Source organism: Anarhichas minor, unplaced genomic scaffold (assembly GCF_050575085.1).
Source record: "Anarhichas minor isolate MPS153535 unplaced genomic scaffold, ASM5057508v1 ptg000030l, whole genome shotgun sequence".
Classification (NCBI taxonomy): domain Eukaryota; kingdom Metazoa; phylum Chordata; class Actinopteri; order Perciformes; family Anarhichadidae; genus Anarhichas; species Anarhichas minor.
The window spans coordinates 5,207,569-5,227,794 of record NW_027466476.1 but is presented as its reverse complement, the minus strand read 5'-3'; the positions used below and the strand labels follow the sequence as shown (position 1 = coordinate 5,227,794).

The following is a 20,226-nucleotide window of genomic DNA, read 5'->3' as shown; positions in this document are numbered from 1 at the left end:
CAGGCCTTTACTGAGTGGAGTGAAGCCAGCAGAGAGAGGGACAGACAGAAAGAGGAAGAGAAAGGTAAAGACAAGCAGAGGAATAGAGATGGATAGATATGGATGCCGTCTGTGCACCATTTATTTGGCAGCAGATTAGAGAGACATGCCACATCCAACACCGCCGGCGATTACAGCGTGCAATTTTCAACAGTGCCGCCACCCCCACCTACATCACCGCAACCACCACCACTTCCACCCCCACTCTACCACCCCCCTCTTCCGTGCCCCCCTCCTTTTCTGCGCTTGTCGTATATCCCTGTCAGAGCTGTCAACCAGCGTCGGTCTTTTATCTGACAAGCCCGCCTCTTCCCCCTGACTTTTTCATTAAAAGACAGCCTTTTACACAAATTCAAGAGAAATAACACGAGGGGAAGTGTGGGGACAGTGCACGAGAGAAACGGAGAAAAGAGGATGAAGATGGGAAAAATTAGGCTGGGTGATTTTCTTTTCTCTTCATCAAGCTGGATTTTCAATTGGAATGCTGAATAGCTTAAAACAATGCATTTAATACGTTCATTAAAAATCTTTTCCTTCCATAATTTTACCCCTGCTGGAAAAGGGAGCTGCACATTTCCCTTCCTCTTCTCTCTTTCTCTCTCTCTCTCTCTCTCTCTCTCCTCCTGCTGCTTTCGTCAGCTAAATGAACAGTCTGATTGAATTTTGTTAGGTTTGGGAGGTCTGCTTGACAGGCATTAGTTAGGAAGCATATTTCTACATTCATTTAAAATGAGCCGCTTGGGATTTTGCATAAATTCTCATTACGCTCCCTGTATCTAAATTGCATTATTTCATCCCTTATGCTGAACCAATGCCTGGCCTCCATTTTCCTTTGGCACCTACTCATCCTCTAAATGGGCTGGCATATGGATGCTGCCGCAGCCATAATTGGAACAGTCTCTTTAACTCATTCCATCCTGGGGTCAGCCCACACCTGGCTGAACTGCGTTAGGTCATGTCTACATTTAACCGCGCCATGCTTAAATAATGCCAGGCCAACAAGGTGATGCTGTGCGACCGGCCTAATCATTTCCTGTCTGTGTGCTGCCAGCCAGCCAGTCTTTTCCCCAACGCACAGGGGATTTATGAGGTGATAGCTGCAAACAGCAGGAGCTACTGCACCAGCTGCTCTCTGATCTCAGCCTCAATGTTGTTGTCGCCCGACCGCTTTCTATATCCCACTTCAGGGGTCTCCTGCCTTGGCCTGTGAAAGTGGATAGCCTGGCTCGCTGTAGGAGGTCTGGGAAAAGGCGAAAGGTCTTGTCCAAGGACTCACCTCGCTGAGCTGCTCCTTGGAGTTGCTTCTGTGCGGTCGGCTGAGCTCCTGCACCATCTCGTCCTCTCTGACTTTGACCGGACATAGCTTAAAGGGTTTGATCTGCAGAGGACACAAGAAAAGGGACATCTTGAATTCATCCCCTTACTTCATTAACCAAACCACTATCTTCACAATGAAGCAATATACCCCGAGAAGCAGTTTTCAGACATTTGAGAGACTAAAAGCTGCTCTCAAATAACTGTAAATCACTGCACAGTGCTTTATTACTTTCATAAAATGGCAAGGAGAAAAATTCAAACTGTTATGTATTGAAAGAACATTACAGAGATGTTTTGCCGGTTTAATACAACGCCAAGATTTTGTCTATGGCTGCATGTATGGGACCCCCAGGATAAAGAAGACACAACACAATTGTATAAGAGAAAAGGACACGCGCAAATGAAAACACTAGTTTCATTTTTTTTAAGGATGAATCATTAATCAGTGGAAAAGCGGCAAATTCTAACCATCTATATTTGAATAGATTGGCCATCATGATAATTGAATAGTTCAATGTTATTCCATCCACCAACATAGCGCTTTAAATGTGGGTAATTCATTGGGTTTCCTGGTAAAACAAGACCAGCGCTTGAGGTGGTGCTGTTTAGACCTCTATCGTTGAGACAGGGTTGTTAAATTACAACAGCTTCAACCTTGACACAACAACTGAAGACCAGAACTATTCATTTCATATCAAATGTTCAGACACAGAAAAACAACAGTATAGGACAATTATGTTTCAAACCGGGGACGCAAATGAAAGGATTTACCAACTCCACAAGTTAGGCATGTATGCATAACAATACAGCACAACTACAATGGCTTTAACTGACTTTCCATGGACCACGGTCCTTCCATTCTTTACCGGAGGGAAACACAAAATTGGTGCGGTGACTCACAGCTCGGTGTCGGTTTGTGCTTTGGCTAAATGCAAAGCAGAACCGACTGTCGCAAAAACACCTGCGACCCCAAACCTGGACCCATTACTGTCATACCAGCCAGCAACAGCAACGTAGTAAACCCAACTGTGTGACTGTCCACCACAGTTGTCATGCAGATCCGAACATTACTGCAAATTCAGTCGATTTTGTCTTTGTTGATTTTAAATGATCTAATATATATATATATATATATATATATAGAACTTATTGATTCTAGTATTACTCCACCAATTTGGAATTTTTTCCTTGAGCGTGTTTTGCACATAGACCAATGTTAGTGCGCTCATATGACACACGCACTCAAGCGTCAGGGAGGCAACAGTAGCTAACAGTCTATTATGCGCTTGCTTTAGCCTTGGTCTATACAGTACAGAACATATGGTGTTCCTGAACAGGTAGAATCACAAAAATCAGGGTCCACTGCTAAATGCTGTCTAAAATCCACATCCACTTTTACTACAGCTAAGGCACATTCCTGAGGTCACTTGATATGGCAGACAAATCAGCTCTTTGAGGTCAGTTAAAAAAAGGGGACAAAATGTAGCATAAACTGAGAGGACGACGCTGAATAGACATACTTTAACCGTTGCCGGCATTCAGAGAAAAAATATAACGATTTTATTTTCATTGTATTTGTGCTGTTTTCTGATAAAGAAACTCAATAAAAATGATCTAAAATATCATCTATTAGCATCATAAATATTCAAATGCCAGTATCTGCATTACCACCCACATCATGGTAACCCTGATGCAGACCTGGATGGCTTGGTTTATTGCAGGCCATCAAGACTCACAGTTGGCATGCATTCATATTCCTGGCCAGATGGGAGGTTGGCGAGCTCAGCATGAAGACTATGTGCTGATGCAGCACCAGCCAATCACAATGTTCCAAGCAGCTTCCCCACCTTGGAGTACAGTGGTGATGGCCGTGGGGTATAATCCATTTGACTAGCAGTTTGCATGTAGCAGCTCCCCTGGTGGCGCGCATGGTGGCTGGCCCTGTTCTCCTGATCTCCACTGTAATTTAAGCAGATCACTGCTACAATTAACCTTTCCCGGTAAATATCAATTATGGCCCCCGGCTGGGCTAGAATTAAAAGGGTCATCAGCTAATCTGACAGGTCCTGTACGCTACCACCTGGCTGGGAGAGAGGGAGGGAGGCAAGGCGGCAGAGAGAGAGAGTGTTTGTCTACCCTCGTGCCCACCAGCTCACATGCCAAGTAGACACAATTCCCTTTAATTACCCTGCCGCCGCCAGGGCAAGCATGCTGATTGGCCAAGGGGCATTAGCAGCACGCTGAGGTCAACAGTGACAGGACAGGGGTGGGGTGGAATGAGTGTGGCGGAGAGGAGGAGGGGGCCGCCGCCAAGCAATCAGGGTGTAGAGATGAAAGTAAGAGAGACCTGGCAGGTGGGCCTAATCAGGTTTGACTTCCACCTCTACCAGCCTCTGCCTCTCTCGCTCTACTAGCTGTCAGCCTAATCACTCCTTGAATCTCAAAATAGATGGTGGCCTTTTTGATTTCCTTCTCTCAAGGAGAGCACAAAGAGAGCAATCCTCCTTGGCAGGCAGGCAGGCAGGCAGGCAGGCAGGCATGGAGGCAGAGACAGAGTGTGACGGTACAGTCGGCGTCACGTCGCCGTCAAGTGCAGCCGTTGATTACTTTGTTTACCCAGCATCAGTGTTGCTGACAAAGTCCTGACGGCGCCCCAAGTGTTTCTGTCTCTTCCTGCGGCTACATTACCCAGTCAGCAATCAGCTTGGCTATTGATCAGAGCACAGTGTCTAATTAGCCGCCTAGGTTAATGATGAAGCGTGCGAGGACCATTCCCCAAGCCGCTGTTCAACGGGACAGGCGAGCAATTGATCTAGGCAGGAATTCACCAACTCTGACAAAAGATTGGCAACGCTGACTGCCTGTGATTAAGGCAGGGACTAATGTCCTGTCTGGGGAGCTGTTTAATTGGCCCTAAGCTCCCAACTGTACAGCTTTCATGTGATGTTTTTTTTCTTCTTTTTTGTGCACTCATTAATGTTAAAGGACAAGTTAGGGATCTTTAGGGGGCTAACAGTCTCTACTGAGATGTGATTGGTTGGTGACACAGTTCAAGGTCATAAAGCCACTGTGCTTGAGGTAATTCTCTGGGCCGCCTTCAGGGAGCAGTTCTTGGCCACCTGGCCGTTTTAAAGCACCATAGTTGGATTTAGTTTGTTTACATTGACCCATGCATTATTGGGATAAGGTTAATCAGGTTGAAGCAGTAAGTGTGTGTGTGTGTGTGTGTGTGTGTGTGTGGGGGGGGGGGGGGGGGGGGGGGTTGATTTAGGACGACAGATAGCAGAGACATAGAAAAACATGGCCCAGTAAGGGCCTGTGTTTTACATGAATAATGTACTGGAAATTAGCTCCATTAGTCTCGGTATTGAACATGTCTGCAGTCCCTCTCTGGAGGCTGCCGCTCTGTGCTCTTTAATTATCTTCAAAGGGCCCTCCAGCATCTTAATTTCCCCCTAAGTTGAGTAGTGCCGACTTGGGTCTGCTCATTTATACTACTCTAACCCTTGTTGAAGTCAGAAAGCCCGCCTACTTAGAAAGGGCTAGTCAAAGCATCGATGGAGACAGTAGCGGTTCACATCAGTTCACGCTAGGCTTGCCGAACTTTTCCTTTTATTTTCCCAGTTCCTCACTCTCCTTGCAGTGTCGATCAATCTGCAGCCTGTCAGCAGGGGGCTGGCTAGAGGCTGGCGGGTGATGCTTTGTTGTCCTGCTCCCTTGATCCTACCTCGTTCACCTTGCAGGGGGTTTCGGGGGGGGGGGGGGGGGGTATCGGACGTGGTCTCCCGAGTTTTTCCTCCTTGAATAAGAGAAGCTGTTAGTCCTGACCTCGCGTTTCCACTCCTTGCTCCAGCTCCTCTCACTCTGCCTCGTCTCTCCCAAGCCTGCCGTCACCTGTCAACAGCGCTCAGGGAGGCCGTGCCTCAGCCTTGTCCCAGTGTCAATCCTCATTACCCTGGGATCTTGCCCCCTGCCCGCCCCTTCCTTTTTAGCTGCCTTGATGCTCTTCTCCTCCACACTACCAAGCTCCAATATGCACAGGGCGGGAGGAAACGAGGGGCAATACTGGAATGGGAGGGCTGAAGAGGACGGATACAGATCCTTCTTTTAATTTGTTCTGAAAAGTGTCCTCCGCAAAGGACCCTCACCCCCATTAACCCAGAGACAGGCTGCTACTGCTGCTCAGGGAGGCATCAGCAGTATGTGTGTGTGTGTGTGAGTGGGGCCGGTGGTGCGGCGGGCGAAGGCACCTCAGCGCTCAGTGCCGGGCTCCAGCACCGGCTCAATCTATCGGCTCATTATCCCCTCCCCCCCGCCCAGCCTGGGGTGCAGACAAGTGCACTTTAGGGCCACAGGCCAAATTGATTCATCTGCCTTCATTTTCTTCAGGCTCAGAAGTGGCAGCTGCTCAGAGGCAGGGGGAAGGAGCCATGAGATGGTGAGAGACAGAGACGGGAGAGAGGGAAGGAGAGAAAGAGAGGGCCTGGGATAGAGTGACATGAAGGAGGGAGGCATCAAGAGAAAGAGGTGTTCCCGGCTTTGTTCCTCATCCATGTCTCATTTAATTGTTCCTCCTCCTCCCTCTTCTGTCGCTCTTTCACTTTACAGCACAACCAACACCTCCCTCCCTTGAAAACACTATCAAGACATGCACTCACTCCCCCACCAAGTCCCAAGTTGGAAATTAGCCCAAGGACAAGCTATTGGATTTACTACAGGGAGAGCAAATGGATTTCTGCTTTTATTTTGACGAGTCCCAGTGTATCCATTAAGCCTTTTAATCATACATTATTCATAGAGCTCGCCTTATAATAAATGACCACATAAAAGAGGTACACATATTATACAAGGCCTAAAATGCCCCCATAACTCTCTCTCCTAGTGCACTCAGAACTACATTACATTTGTGAGCTGGTTCACAAATATCAGCCTGTGAAATCACAGCAAGATGGTGTTTCTATTCCGAGCAATCACACCAGGACACGACGAGATTCGGCAAAAATAAAAGCAACAGTTGAACAGAAAACAAATTAGAGGGCGTGACCTATTAGCCGTTCGGCATGTGTCCTGCGCACCAAATCAAAGTGTACAATGTTAGACAGCGCAACGCTAACTGGGGTGGCCATCTCGACCGCCCGACACTGTAACAAAGCAGTCAACCGAAAAACGAAGCCGCTCACTCGGCCTGATTCCCAGCCAACGGGGGCCTCAGGAGAGCCTGAGTTTCCCGCAGGGCCCCGTCTGGAACAGATGAACTGGAGAGAGGAGCACTCCCTGTGGGCCCCAGGTCTCTCAAATCACTCTCACCATATGCCTCCTGGGGAAGGGAGGGAACAAGGGAAGGGAGGAGGAGGGGGGGAGAAACCCATCCCTCAGCACCTGTCCCGGGGCTTCACTAGCAACCGCGACCAACAGACACACACACACACACACACACACACACAAACCTCACCTGTCAGCCAGGACCATAGGAACTGTACCTGCCCTGCACTGATAAGCACAAGGCCTTACAGCTAAAAACACCCCCCCTCTCTCTCCCCCTCGACTCCCACTCCAAGGCAAGCATTTTTCAAAGCTACCAACAACAATTAGGCCGATGATGTCGAAATGCTAATGATGTTATTGGAAGGAAAGCAAGGGAGCGTTGCTGTGGATCTGCGTTTTTGCTCTTCATTGCCAACATTATGCAGATCTTCCTCCTCTCTTGTTGCTCTGCAAGGAATGCACAGCTTTGATTTCGGTGTCCACCATTAGCGTTGAAAGCAGTGAGTGCATTTTGCAAAAGATTTATGCATGCTAACAAGAAAGATTCAAATGGCGCTCACTTTGGAGGTTGTACGATCGTTTTTTTGTTCAACTCGACGTGATTATTTGCAAGTCAAAGTTCACTTTGGCTTTCAAAAAAGAGGGCACATTCAAAGTGGCAGTAAAACAACGTCAGGTTGTGGTACATGCCACTGGAAATGCCACATTTGCACTTAGTGGTCAGCAAAAGCTTTTGGAGATTAGGAGAGAAAATGATTTATTCATTCATTTTCAAGTGTGCACTGCTGTACCTCTCCATGCTATTATTATCTCAGCAGACCTTTCAATCACCAGGAGTAGTTTTAAGGGGAGGCATGGAAAAAATATATATTCATGTGTATATTCTCAACCCCTAAATTGCTGCTGCAGTGTTAAACCTTAAAAAAAAGAAAGAACAAATTGTTTAATTGTATTGCATACGTTTTAATTATTTCAACTGACTTGTTTATGCATGCTAGCATCTTGCATTGACACAAAACCACATTCCTTCATAGTTAATGCTCTTTACACTAAACTTTAGGAGCCATTTGCATTCGTTGAAACAAAGAAGTACCACCGATGTGAACTACAACACTAACCATAAATGCTGTTGCAGTATAAAAATAATGAAATGTTATAAGTTTACTTGTTATGGTCCAATTGAGTGGCTGCAGTGTGGTCCTCCCTATTATCGCTGCCATTTCAACAGTGGTAATGTTAACTTATATTTAATCAGGATAGAAGTAATTACAATGATGGCTCAATGTAATGTACCACCAAACAAATGACCATGGAGTCTTTCAAGAAAGAATAAAGCATCAAGGAACTAAAGCATTGATTTTATAAATTAATTAAAATGATAGTAGCAACAGTTTCACCAAATTATTGATTGTATCTTTCAGACGTCTGAAAGCGTGAGATAAAATGTGCCTCCAACATGCCGGTTGAAGTGTTAACCGTACCAGAATAATTGCAGGTACGCTGCATCGACGACAGATTCTGCAACAGTTCTGTGAGGAAAGGATTTATCAGTTATGACTCTCAACTCCATAACCCTTAAATGGGCAGAGATAACGCTGGCGTCAACACTCTTATCAGCTGATAAGAGCCTGTTGGTGGGACAGATCAGCGGCCCAGACACATTTCGAAATGACAGAATGTCTGACTACACAGATACTTTCCCAACTTCAACTCACATATTGGCTAAATATCAAAAAAAGACCAACTCCAGAGGGAGGTTATAAAAAACTGAAATAAGGACAGCAGATATTAGGAGCATTACAAACTAATTGTGACTACTATCAGGAACATTTTGAAGGGTTTTACCAACAGAATACTGGATTCCAGCCAATAGTATCGGCTCAACCCTAATTTGAACACGTCACACGTTTGTATAAATGTTAAGAAATTACTTTTTAACATTTTAATTTTCTTCTTTTTCCTTTGGTGATGTACACACCTTTCACCCCCAGCTACGTTCATCATTGATCACTGTGTTCCACGGATCCAAATATTAAAAACTCAATTTATGCTTAACTGCTGTAACACCTTTTTAACACTTGAAAATGATCTTATTAGCAGTCAGAGGGATTACATTTTTGGAAGTGCAACATTCACACTCTCTCCTGCGACTACACTTGATAACTTTGTCACCCTCACACGTACTTTAAGACATTTTTAATTTCCTCTAATGTAATCTGAAATAATTATCAGCCGAGGCTGACGTACGAGTTGCAAAAGGCCCCTTTTAACAAGTCCACCAAACACACACGCCTTAAAACTAGCTATCATTCAACACGACATAATTAAAATACCGAAGATGAGATTGTGGGGTAAAGGAAATGAGCAAGTGATTAAAAAAAATGCGAGATGAATAACTGTCTGAATCTGCCAATCGGTCGAGCTTTAGACTGTGTTCTTTAATCAGGTGAGGAAATGGCTCTTTAATGGAATGTCTGAGTAAAATCGTGCCGTGTTTTCTAATCAATATGGTACATGCCTTTGAACTGACCCACGACCAACTCAGACACAAGATTCTGAGGGAAGTACATTCGTCCTTAATTAGCTGTGGTTAGCTTTTGTACGATTTCAAAGTTTTTTCCTTTTTGCAGAAAAGGAAACCTTTTTCAACTCGGTGTGATTTCCTTGATTAATGCGTAAATGCGTTTTGAATGTTACAATAGAGATCCAAACTATTAATTAAGTTATTTCAGGCCAGTACAGGTATCTGTGTTTGGTAAGAAATCAGACCTCAATAGTAAAACCATATTATGGCAGATTTTGGCTTGTTTGATACCTTTCATTTGGTTTGGTGATGAATTGAGATGAATGTACTGCGCAGGATGTTTTACAGTTGGAAAAGTAAACATGTCAGTGTTCTCTGATGGCAAACTGTTCTAAATGATCCTTTTACTAAAATTAGCAGCCAACATATACAGTATATTAACACAATACATGTGTGATAAGGCAAAACTGGCCCTGACAATATATCCATCTGGATGTAGTTAGCATGAGCAACAATAGCCAAGACAACTGCAGACACTTAAACTTGGTCAACAGAAAAAGCATGCATAGAGCTCTACTTGGCACCCACTGTGCTAAGTTAATTGACCCTTCGCTAAGTCCTGCCCCCTCGAACACAAACTGCCCAATCATAGCGTAACATCATCCAGCTCCAGCCAGGGCCCGACAGCTATACGGCTCTGATCCAGAGACGCTCGTGCTATCAAATGACTTCATTTTGCAGGCTGGACTGGAGTCAGTCATTGTGACATATTGTGCCTAGGGGACACGTTCTCCGTCGCCAGGTGATGTGGTGGTTCACTTTTACACGGTGATCTGTAGCTTTAGCTTCCATCTTTATCTTTTCAACCTGTTTTCACTGCTGAATCAATTTGCCACACAGGATAAATCCTTCAAACAGAGCTCACTATGAAACAATCAAGTGAAAAATACACACTTCCACGACGTCGTGGTGCCACGGTCTTTAGGTTGGTTTCCATGCTGGCGAGAAAATATTTCGAGATTATACACTGAATTCAATTTTAAAATTGAAATATTATTCTATATAGGGAGAATATTGCATGTATGGACAGCGTTGACCCCAACATATTTCTGTCAGCTCTAGAGACTCTCATATTGATTGTACTGCATGCTGGAACTAATCTGTAAGACTTAGCGAGGAGCTGCAGGCCATCAGAGGATGGGCAGAGTTTTAAAGACAGATACAGGGAGGTTTTATTTCAGACAGATGAGGTCTAGCCAAGGAGTCAGCCGGTAGTTTGCAGTCAGAGAGTGAGAAAGAGAGACCGGGGGAGACAGCCAGAGTGCTCTGGGCTTTTTAATAGGAAGCAGATGCAACACATGTAATGAATCAGCTTCGGCTCGACGCGGCTTCCCTCTGATGTCTGAGCACCCGTCCTGCCCTTGAAAAACTTCTGGGACGTTATCTCAAGCCTGCACAGCACACACTGCCAGTGAATTTGGGAGGAAGTGTTATGTGTTGGATGAAGGAAAGGAGGGAGAGGTAGGGAAGTGGAAGTGTGTGTGCTGTGCATACTCATGCAGTATGGATTTATCTCTGCGTGTTTGTGCTGGAATATAACAATGCATGTGCATGCTGTATGTGCTGCAATATTTGAAAACATAACATATGTGTGTGTATTTCTAAATGTTCATGTGCTTAATATATTTGCGTATGTACTGTGTGTGTATCTACATGTAAATGTATATCCCCATGCATAGTAACAGCTGTTGGATGTTTGCATGCTGGTATTAGCATGTTAACTAGCACAAACACTAGCGTGTCAAATTGTACGTTAGCAATTATTGGATGTTAACATGCTAAAAACTTCTCTTGCAGTCCTTGGCTTTGTGCTTGTGACCACGACAAAGGCCGTGGTGATGAGGTGAAAAATCTCAACAGCCTGGTTCGCATCAGAAGGAATTCACCAATAAATGAACGACGCCATCATCTCCTCCCTCCTATGTGGTTTGAAGCTACAACATCTGCTCAACCACCCAACATACAATGAGGCAGCCATGTTTCTTCCATCTCAGACAATGGACATTTCTCACCCCTGTCACTTTGTTACATGTGCAAGAAAAGCACAGGTGTAGATGACAACATTAATAATGACTGCACTCCATGTATGCGTTTCAGGGCTTGGGCCCTGGTATTGATCATGCTGGCTTACGTGTGCTTTTCCTACTATGAGAACTCTCAAATATCTGCTGTTTGAAACATACATTGAAATGGGTGGTGTTGTTTGGAATTCAACTTTCTTTTGCAGCATAGGTTTGTGGGCAAAATGATTACACGTAGTACTAAATACCATTGTGTATCCTCACTGTATACCAGCTAATACTCACTACAACCACCTGTTATGGTTACACATGCTTGCTGCCAGCAGGTGCTGCAAACATTTTGGGAAAACTTCATTAGATGATTTAGTTTCTTTCATCTTCATGCTATTATGTAACAAACATTTGTAATCATCATATCTAATTCAGTAATTTATTTTCCTATCATATAGTTAGTTAGTTAACAGTATTTTACAACAATAGATTTCCCCTCTCCCTTCCATAAGGTCAATAGATGCAGTATGCATGAGGGTGGCATATTATTAGGATGCATTCCAGCCAACAGCATTTTTTTGGATTTCCAGATGCATTCATTAATTGTCGAATGCAATGTGAAAAGGTGGAAGAGACTACGAACCACAAAGGGAAAATCAGGTGGTGTACATATGCCGGCACAATGTAACAATCCCAGTAATGAGCACAGATAAAAATGTCTTGGCACAGCACTCCTCCTCACAGTCCCTTTTCCACAGCAAAGGATCATTGCTCCTTTGACTTGCAGCAAAATGGTAGATTGGTAGCACATCACACTGCCGTCACACTGGCTTTTATCTATCTCCATATGCAGGCCTGCATAAGGAATGTTTTAAATCCCAATAAGCCCAGATCCAGAAAGCATTCAGCTCACACACCTGACGTGGAAAAATATGAAGGCTGCTGAGAATAATGGAAGGTCAGGGGAAGCAGTGAGAAGACAGAAGGGGGGAAATACAGGAAAGAAGGAGAGAGACTGGAGGTGGGGGGTTGAAGGATTGATGCATTCTCGCTTAAAAGACTGCAGTCTGCACACTTAAAAGGCGTTTGCACATGTCAGTTATGGAAAAAATGAGGCAAGGAAGAGGCGATGGGAGGAGGGAAGAGAAACCATGCAGGATGCCTCATTTTGGGTGTCTGGCTGTGACACCTGCCTCTTTGCTTTCATTTCCATCACTACCGCTTGGACCAGAAGAGATTAGTCGGTGGAGGCAGAAGAGGAGGAGGCGCAGAAGAAAGAAGGAGAGCAGATTAGAGGATGCTAAAGCTTCGGGTTGGTATGGAAATCAGGTCTTGAAAAAAAAAAAAAAAAAAAAAAGAAGAAACGATGAAAAGCAGATGGAATCAGCCGTTGACATGACAGCATCCAGCCTTGAGAGCGCAGATCTACTGCTCGTGCAATTACATGGCTGCATTTGCATCTATATGATCCCTCAAAACCCTGTCATGTGCGAGGATTTCAGCTGTGCTATCTGCCAGTGCCTGTTCACAATTATGTGTGTGTGTGTGTGTGTGTGTGTGCGCATTAGATGATCTGACAGGCGCTGCTTGTCTCAATGTACACTACGTACATAAAATGAGGATGCAGCTGGTAGAAGAGGATCATGCCCATTGTGTTAATAGGGATAATAGTGATTTAATAAGCTTACAGGCGGATTCAATGTGAATTCTAATTGGCAAGGCTTCTCAGAAGAATCTGCCTTTTTTACCCCCCCCCCCCCCCCCCCCCCCCCATGATGGGAACACATGGAATAGTCCAATCTGAGCCACTTAAAAGTGGTGGAAGTTAAAATAACATATTGAAATGCCGGCTCAATCGCAGATGAGTCGGACAATTCTTGTTGTGGAATTAGTGATGCCTCTATCGGTTCACCTGAATGATATTGTGCAATTGGGATTAAAATGCGTGTTAAATAACTATTGATGCTAATGCAAATAAAATGCCATTTCTAATCAAGTGACTACATCGGGTCTCTTTGTTTGAGTTGTGGTATTTCCCCTGGATAGACAAAATTATTCCAATTTGAATATTTGGCGACTGCTGGAGTGGAGCATTTTAAAGCATTTTAAAGAATGTTCCTTGTTTTTATACAGCACATCTGTCTTGTGTCTAACATAATTAGATGGCCTTTTTAAGCTCTCTGTACTTCAGATTTTGTGATGTTCGACGACAACCTCAACATGGAAAGATATTTGATACCTGGATACCGAAATCTAAGACAACCAGTACCATTAACTGATACTCGCTTTTTTTTCACATATTATCTTAAAATGCTTTCATGGACAATATGTCTTATAATAAGGACATGAGAAAAACCAAAGATGACCCATATTCACAACTCACTGTCTCCCCGTTAGTGTTTTTGTCTGAACATGCTCGTCGGGCCTCCTTGCAGCAGCAAACACTCGTACGTTACAATATGCAGAATGACACTCTGCCACTTCCAGCAACCAAGAAAACACAATGTGTCACTTCTGTCACCTTCACGTGTAAGGGCTTTGTTTGGGCTTGTGTTGGTGAGACTATGTACTTGCCCATGACCCACTTTCCGCAGCACCACTTGATCGCAGTAACATACTATAACAGTAAAGTATACTCACACACACACACACACACACACACACACACACACACACACACACACACACACACACACGTGGAGTTTAATCTGTAGAAAACACAATACCTACAGCGCAGAAGTGACTTCCACAGACTGGGAAAATGACAGGAAGATGTCGGGAAGCTAACTGTCTTGAGGAGCAGCCCGGGCAACCTTGGCAGGGTGAGAAGTCAGGGGCTCTGGCCTCCCAGGGCCCGGCGCTGCCAGGGTAATTGTGCCACGATCTTGACCTTGCATTGCTTAAACCCATCCCTTCATTCTTTCGCTCTCCATCAGTCTCTCATTCTTTAACTCTCTCTTCTCCTCGCTGAAGCCGGAGAGGAGCTGGGATCTGCTCTCCGCTCTAATGATGTCAGCTCCCCGGAGGAGGCGTCTGTCTGCTGAATCTCAACAGCTAGCCTTCAAAGTATCGGCCTGGCCCAAGAGCTGGAGGGAGGCCGGGAGGTATGGAGGACGATCTGTTCACTAGACGGTACAACCGCAACCCAAACAACCAGCGCTCCTAAAGGAGGCCACAGAGGTCCCGATCTTCTCCTTGTGCTACTGTCAACGGAGCTCTCAAGCAGTCAAAACACACAATTAGTGAGGTAGCAGGAGGCAGGATATTTCACCATGCAATTAAAACAGAGTGTGCATATTAAACATTAGTACACTAATCTGCATCATGAACAGCAACTAAGTTATTTTATAAAAGCAAAACCTAGTTTGAGGAATATTTCAGAATAAAACTGATAAAGTGACTCAGCTTTGGTTTTAGCATCTTTCTGTAAACTACATGGGGGAAAAACATTGCATGCAACATCTGTAAAGTCTATCTTGATACTGATTCTGATTCTGCTTTACTACCCTTTGACACTGGCACAACTTTTGATGTGGTTGACCACACAATACAATACTATATATAATTCTGAACTTATAGAGCATGAAGATATGAGCTCACAATATTTTGACTTAAGTGCACCCTTACTGTACACATTCAGTATTTACTGCCCCTTTTGTTTGTTATCTTGCTTTTCTGTGTGTGCTTGGGGGAGGTTTCTGTCCTCTCCTGCACAGCTGTTTTGTTACATAGCTTTTTTACATTTATTTGGATTTTCTGTGAAAATAAATTAGTCGTAGTAAAAGGTACAAAGTAACTTCTCTCAGTGTCAATATCCTCTGCTAGGCTGATGACACAACTGTATATGTTTAATTGAATGAATATTCCAGCCTTCTTCAACTTAAAAGCATGATTATTGAAAGGTAAACACATGTTGGTAGCTGCATCTGACTTACACAAGGCAAAAGATGATTAGTAGCAGAAAGGAATAAGAATGTTTATGGACCAAAACAAACAAAGCCTCGAGCAATATTATCTATTATCACGCACATTTGGCAACTGCAATATGTTTGGACGATTGTGTCTCGGATGCAGGAGTGTGAATGATCTGCCCCAGGGCTTTTCTGGTGCTGTGTTGAATTACGATTATCTTTTATTCAAATCACAGCTAACCCCACCTGCCAGCCGACCAGGCCTCCATCTATAGAGACCACATTTGGCCTTAAATCAATACCAAAGCAGTGGCGAAAGGAACGGGCGAAACGAGGGCGGGAGCGAGGACGTATGATTCTGCTTGACATTTACCGGGGCTGTGCTCTGTCAACAATCAAGTGATACCAGGGTCAAGTGAATCCAGGGTCGGGTATCCCCCGACCCTGGATTATTGCTTACATTCTGCTGCATCACAGGCTTAATACCAGCAGTCGTCCCACCTGACGGAGGACTATGAATAAGGCTGTTATAAGGCCAGTACTCATGGTTTATGCATTGAAGATGCATCAAGACACTCCAAATAAATTGTCTTGATGTGAATACACACAGCTGTATCGACACTTTTTGTGGTATGACACAAATGTACGCACCCTCCTGGCTGTTAATTAGTTTCTATACTCGCTCACTTTTTGAGACACCCAGAAATCACCTTAAAGCTGAGAACTACTTCATCATGTGGGTAAGTATTGAATTTCATCAAAAGGAGGGAGACAGTGGGGCCAAGTCACATAAATCTATAGGCCAGCAGTAGCGGGAGGTAAACAACGCCGAAAGGAACCCACTCCACCTCCATCTCAAGAATTACCTCTCTGTTCAGTGAATTCCTGCTAGAACCATCGTCACGAAGACAAGAGATATAGTCAAATTGCCTGTCTACTTGACCTTCCATGGCTGGAAATGCTTTTTATTATCCAATCACTTTCATTCTTTCTCCAACCTTTTATACTGCAGCAGCTGCAAGGCAAGAGGCCAGGTCTGCCGCGCATATCAATGTTGAGCAAAGCTACTTTGATTGTGACATGTTATGGCAATCAAAACACCATATGGGCACAGTTATGCACGCAGTTATGCCCATGTCTTCGCTGTGGCTACATGTGTGTGATTACTGCAGATGTACTTTTACCTGAGGTGTTGCCTTTAACAACATATGGTTTCTATTAAAGGCAGATGTGATAACTCCATCAAAATGAGGACATAGAGGGGTATTTCCAACACATTATCTCATTAACCACAACAGACTCGGGCTGTGTATTTAAGAGAAACACCAACACTATACGAAGGAGTGGAATCCATCTATTCAAGGCAGATTTGGTCACATTAAGAAGTACTGAATGGTACAAGCAAAGAGTCAATATTACGCTATTAGTGTAGTTGTAGCCTATATGTGAGTGTTGATGCTATACACAGGTGTACTGAAGTTTTGCACAACTCTGCATACACAAGAGGAAGTGGTGCGAAGTGAAACAGTTATTAGCCTAATTAGACATCTTCCCCTCATCTTTGTGCTGGAGAGCAGCAGCACCAAAACAACATCAGACTCCATTGTACTTAAAACATGGATGAACAAGCTACAGAATACCTCTCAGATTAGAGTGAATTGAACTCCACGGACATGTGGCATTGAGTATCTTGCAGGCCACTAATGCCCTCGCATTAGTCTTGCCTTAACCTTTTAACAGCAATATTCTCTTGTCAAGGACGAATGTCTGGATTCATTGTGAGCATCTGACCAGGTCCCAGAGTGTAAAGTGCTGAATGGAAAAGCAAGGCCAGTCCTATTAAGGTCCGTTCACAATGTCTCAAAGGTCTGTAGCTGGTAGAGTGGAGAGCTGTATATGCTGACCAAAACACAATATCTTTTAGTGATGTACACTTTCATGTTGTTTCCTGTTTTCCATAGTTATGGAAACTAATAACCAGCCAAACTATTACAAACACATTGTTAAATATGCAACTTCTGGCAGAAAGTTGGCGCTATGAGGAGGTGATGTGACACATGGAGTCATTGTATTGTCACAATATTTATAAAGAATGTTTAATTATCTTGCTGGAGCGGCTTGAGAAGCTTCTGCGGATGAATCTCCAATTAACCAGCTTGTGAGTCCATGTGACTTTCATTCAGAAGCATTTGTTTTCTTGGAACTGGACAGGGTGAGCCTAAACAAACCGAATGCAGCAAAATAAAACTTCCACTGCAGTTTGGAGCAAAGAAAACAAACCGCTGATCTCCTTCCTACCCTTTGTCCCACTGCTGTATCTCCAAAGCCCTGAGCGAATATTACAAATTATCCCCTTGTGCAAACACTCCTGATAAATGGAGTTGGGAGGACGGGCCTTAGGGAGCTAACAAAGCAAACATGACATGGAGCATTGCTCTACATCTCCATCCCTTGTGTGGTTTTACAGGGATGTGAACGCCTGGTCGTCTGGGTCAGATCGATGGCACATCAAGGCCTGTTTAGCAGCATTAACACTGCAGTGAGAGGCAAGAAGTCAAGAGATCGTTCTCTCTGGTATGTACTCTGGTAATCCAATTATAAAATTTAAATTATATTTCAAACCTATGTATATACACCCCCCCCCCCCCCCTGCAGTGTATATTGTTTAATTTAGGACACTGTATTTGCTCTTGTAGGCCTATAAAACAGGTGACAAACAAAGTGGATGTAATAACGATCATTTGTATCATAGTCCTGTTTAAGTGATTTAATCTATGCAAGAATGTTAATCTCTATCTTGATCCATCTGCTAGGCATCTACTGGTGTGACCAGCAGGACCAACTTGACGCCATTGACACATGGGCTCCATTAATAAAGTCTGATCTGTTCTAGTCTAGTTTGATCATGTCTGGTTTGGTCTGATGGACTCTGACCTCGTTTCATCCGGTTTCCACTAGAAATGCATCGACACCGATATCGGATATTTTACTTTATTTTAAAAACAATCCATTACATCATCTTACCTGGCCTGGGTTGACTTTCTGGTGTGGCATGAGATGAGTGACAGCGTGGGGCCAGTCTATGCCCATATATAACACCAACAGTAGTTTAACAGCTGTGAAGCGCATGAGGAAGGATACTTTATACCTGTAGAAGCAAAAGAGGCTTTTTTTAAGCTCACAGAGGCTTCTGTAGGCTTAAAGCTGGCATCCGAGTGCGTTCTTTTACTGTACTACCACTGGTAAGTCAACAGCTAACAGAAAGAAACAACAACGTAGAGTAAATCTTCAATAATGCATAAATAAACATACACTAGTATGCCAGAGACAATCTTAACACAAAACACTCGCATAACTGGTTATGTTTCTACGAATAGATCTTCTCAGATATAGCAGCAGCTACTCCGGGGATTTCCGTGTTTATTGACCAGCTATTTCTGGTATGCAGCTTTGTAAATTCGTGGCACGCATACATTGTTTTACTGAAAACAGTCCCTGGGAATTCGCTCTATCACACGTTATCGTTTCATCACCTGCTATGCTTTTGATGGTGAAAAGGCTTCGTGCTATCTTGACTGCTGTTCCATTTGTATTATGACCATAATTATCAGCATGTATCTGATACGCATTGTAATCAGCTTTATCTGGGTGACGGACGTTTTTGTCTTGTGTCTTGTGATTTACCACGTTTAACAACAAAAGCTACTCCTACTCTGCACAGTGGCAAACACAACATATTGCATGGTCAGTTACAGAGACAAAGGAAGAGCACACATTATGAAATGAATAGCACTAAAATAGCTACAATTGAACGTGTCTCAGTAATAAACGTGAGTGAATGTAGGTTTAGGGCCAGCACATGGCAGAAGAGGACTTTTGTATCGACACAGGCATCGTGTTCAACAAAGCTCAAGCACCTGCTGATGTGGTTCTGGTGGTAATTCAATAGCAGATGTAAGTCACGGGGACTTTGCATCAGAGGGAAAGGCAAGCTCCCCAGAGAGTCCAGGCTCCTAAATAACGTAACACACTAGCAGACATACACATAAATCCAAGGGCCGCGCTACATCAGCTCTTAGGTCATTTCGAAGACGCCTTTCATGAAGCCATACGCCACCACTCCTAATAAAGTGAGAAATGGCTGCTGAAGCTTTTTAACAGAAGCATCCTAAGACATATGCATATATATTTGCATAATTGTTTGTGTGGGTACATACAATACATGCATGTGCAAATTATGCACATTTTGCATATACATTACTTGCATATAGCACACATTTCAAGCACGCACGCACGCACGCACGCACGCACGCACGCACGCACGCACGCACGCACGCACGCACGCACGCACGCACGCACGCACGCACGCACGCACGCACGCACGCACGCACGCACGCACGCACGCACGCACGCACGCACGCACGCACGCACGCACGCACGCACGCACGCACGCACGCACGCACGCACGCACACACACACACACACACACACACACACACACACACACACACACACACACACACACACACACTATCCCGAGTCAGGCATCTGGAAAATATCTAAGCTAGTAAAAGGCCTGTATAAGGGCAGCTGCAGTCCAACTGTGTAGGCATGTCAGGGAGACTGAAGAACAGCAGGGAGCCAGAAGGATGAGGTGAGAGGTGCAGCGAGCATAGCGCCATGTTGAAAGAAATCAGTACTACCTGGGGAGAGCGAGCTGGTACATTATGTCCTACCACTTAGCTTTCATGCTGTTATTTTCGTCTTATTTATTGCCTCTGGCACTGAGTTCTAATGGATGCTGTGTTAACTGAGTTGTTAGATGCTTAACACTATATTTAATTGATACATGATGCCGAAATCTTAATCTTCAATTTTTACAAAAGAGCAAATAAACAGGAACAGAAAGTCATTAATCAGTTATGAGCAAACCACTACTAAGGCTTAATGGGTTTGAACAAATTAAATAAATAAACGGAGCTACAAACACATACCCTGTTTAATGGAGCATGGGTTGAGCTGTGGAATGCATTAGGAGGCTTGAAACTATACGGTATAAGGGAGGCTTAGCATCCTCCACACAGCATCGAAGACTTAC

At 44.1% G+C, this 20,226-nt stretch overlaps 1 protein-coding gene across 6 annotated transcripts in view; it reads right to left on the bottom strand.

Annotated features, from left to right (window-relative positions):
• The window catches only part of fbrsl1 (fibrosin-like 1), a 250,529-nt gene that overhangs the window by 145,729 nt on the left and 84,574 nt on the right, over nucleotides 1-20,226 (bottom strand). For all 6 annotated transcript variants that reach the window (XM_076104290.1, XM_076104286.1, XM_076104287.1 and 3 more), the window contains exon 3: nucleotides 1,316-1,417. In XM_076104290.1, the coding sequence (XP_075960405.1) occupies nucleotides 1,316-1,417 (102 nt within the window). The remainder of the gene's footprint in view (nucleotides 1-1,315; nucleotides 1,418-20,226) is intronic.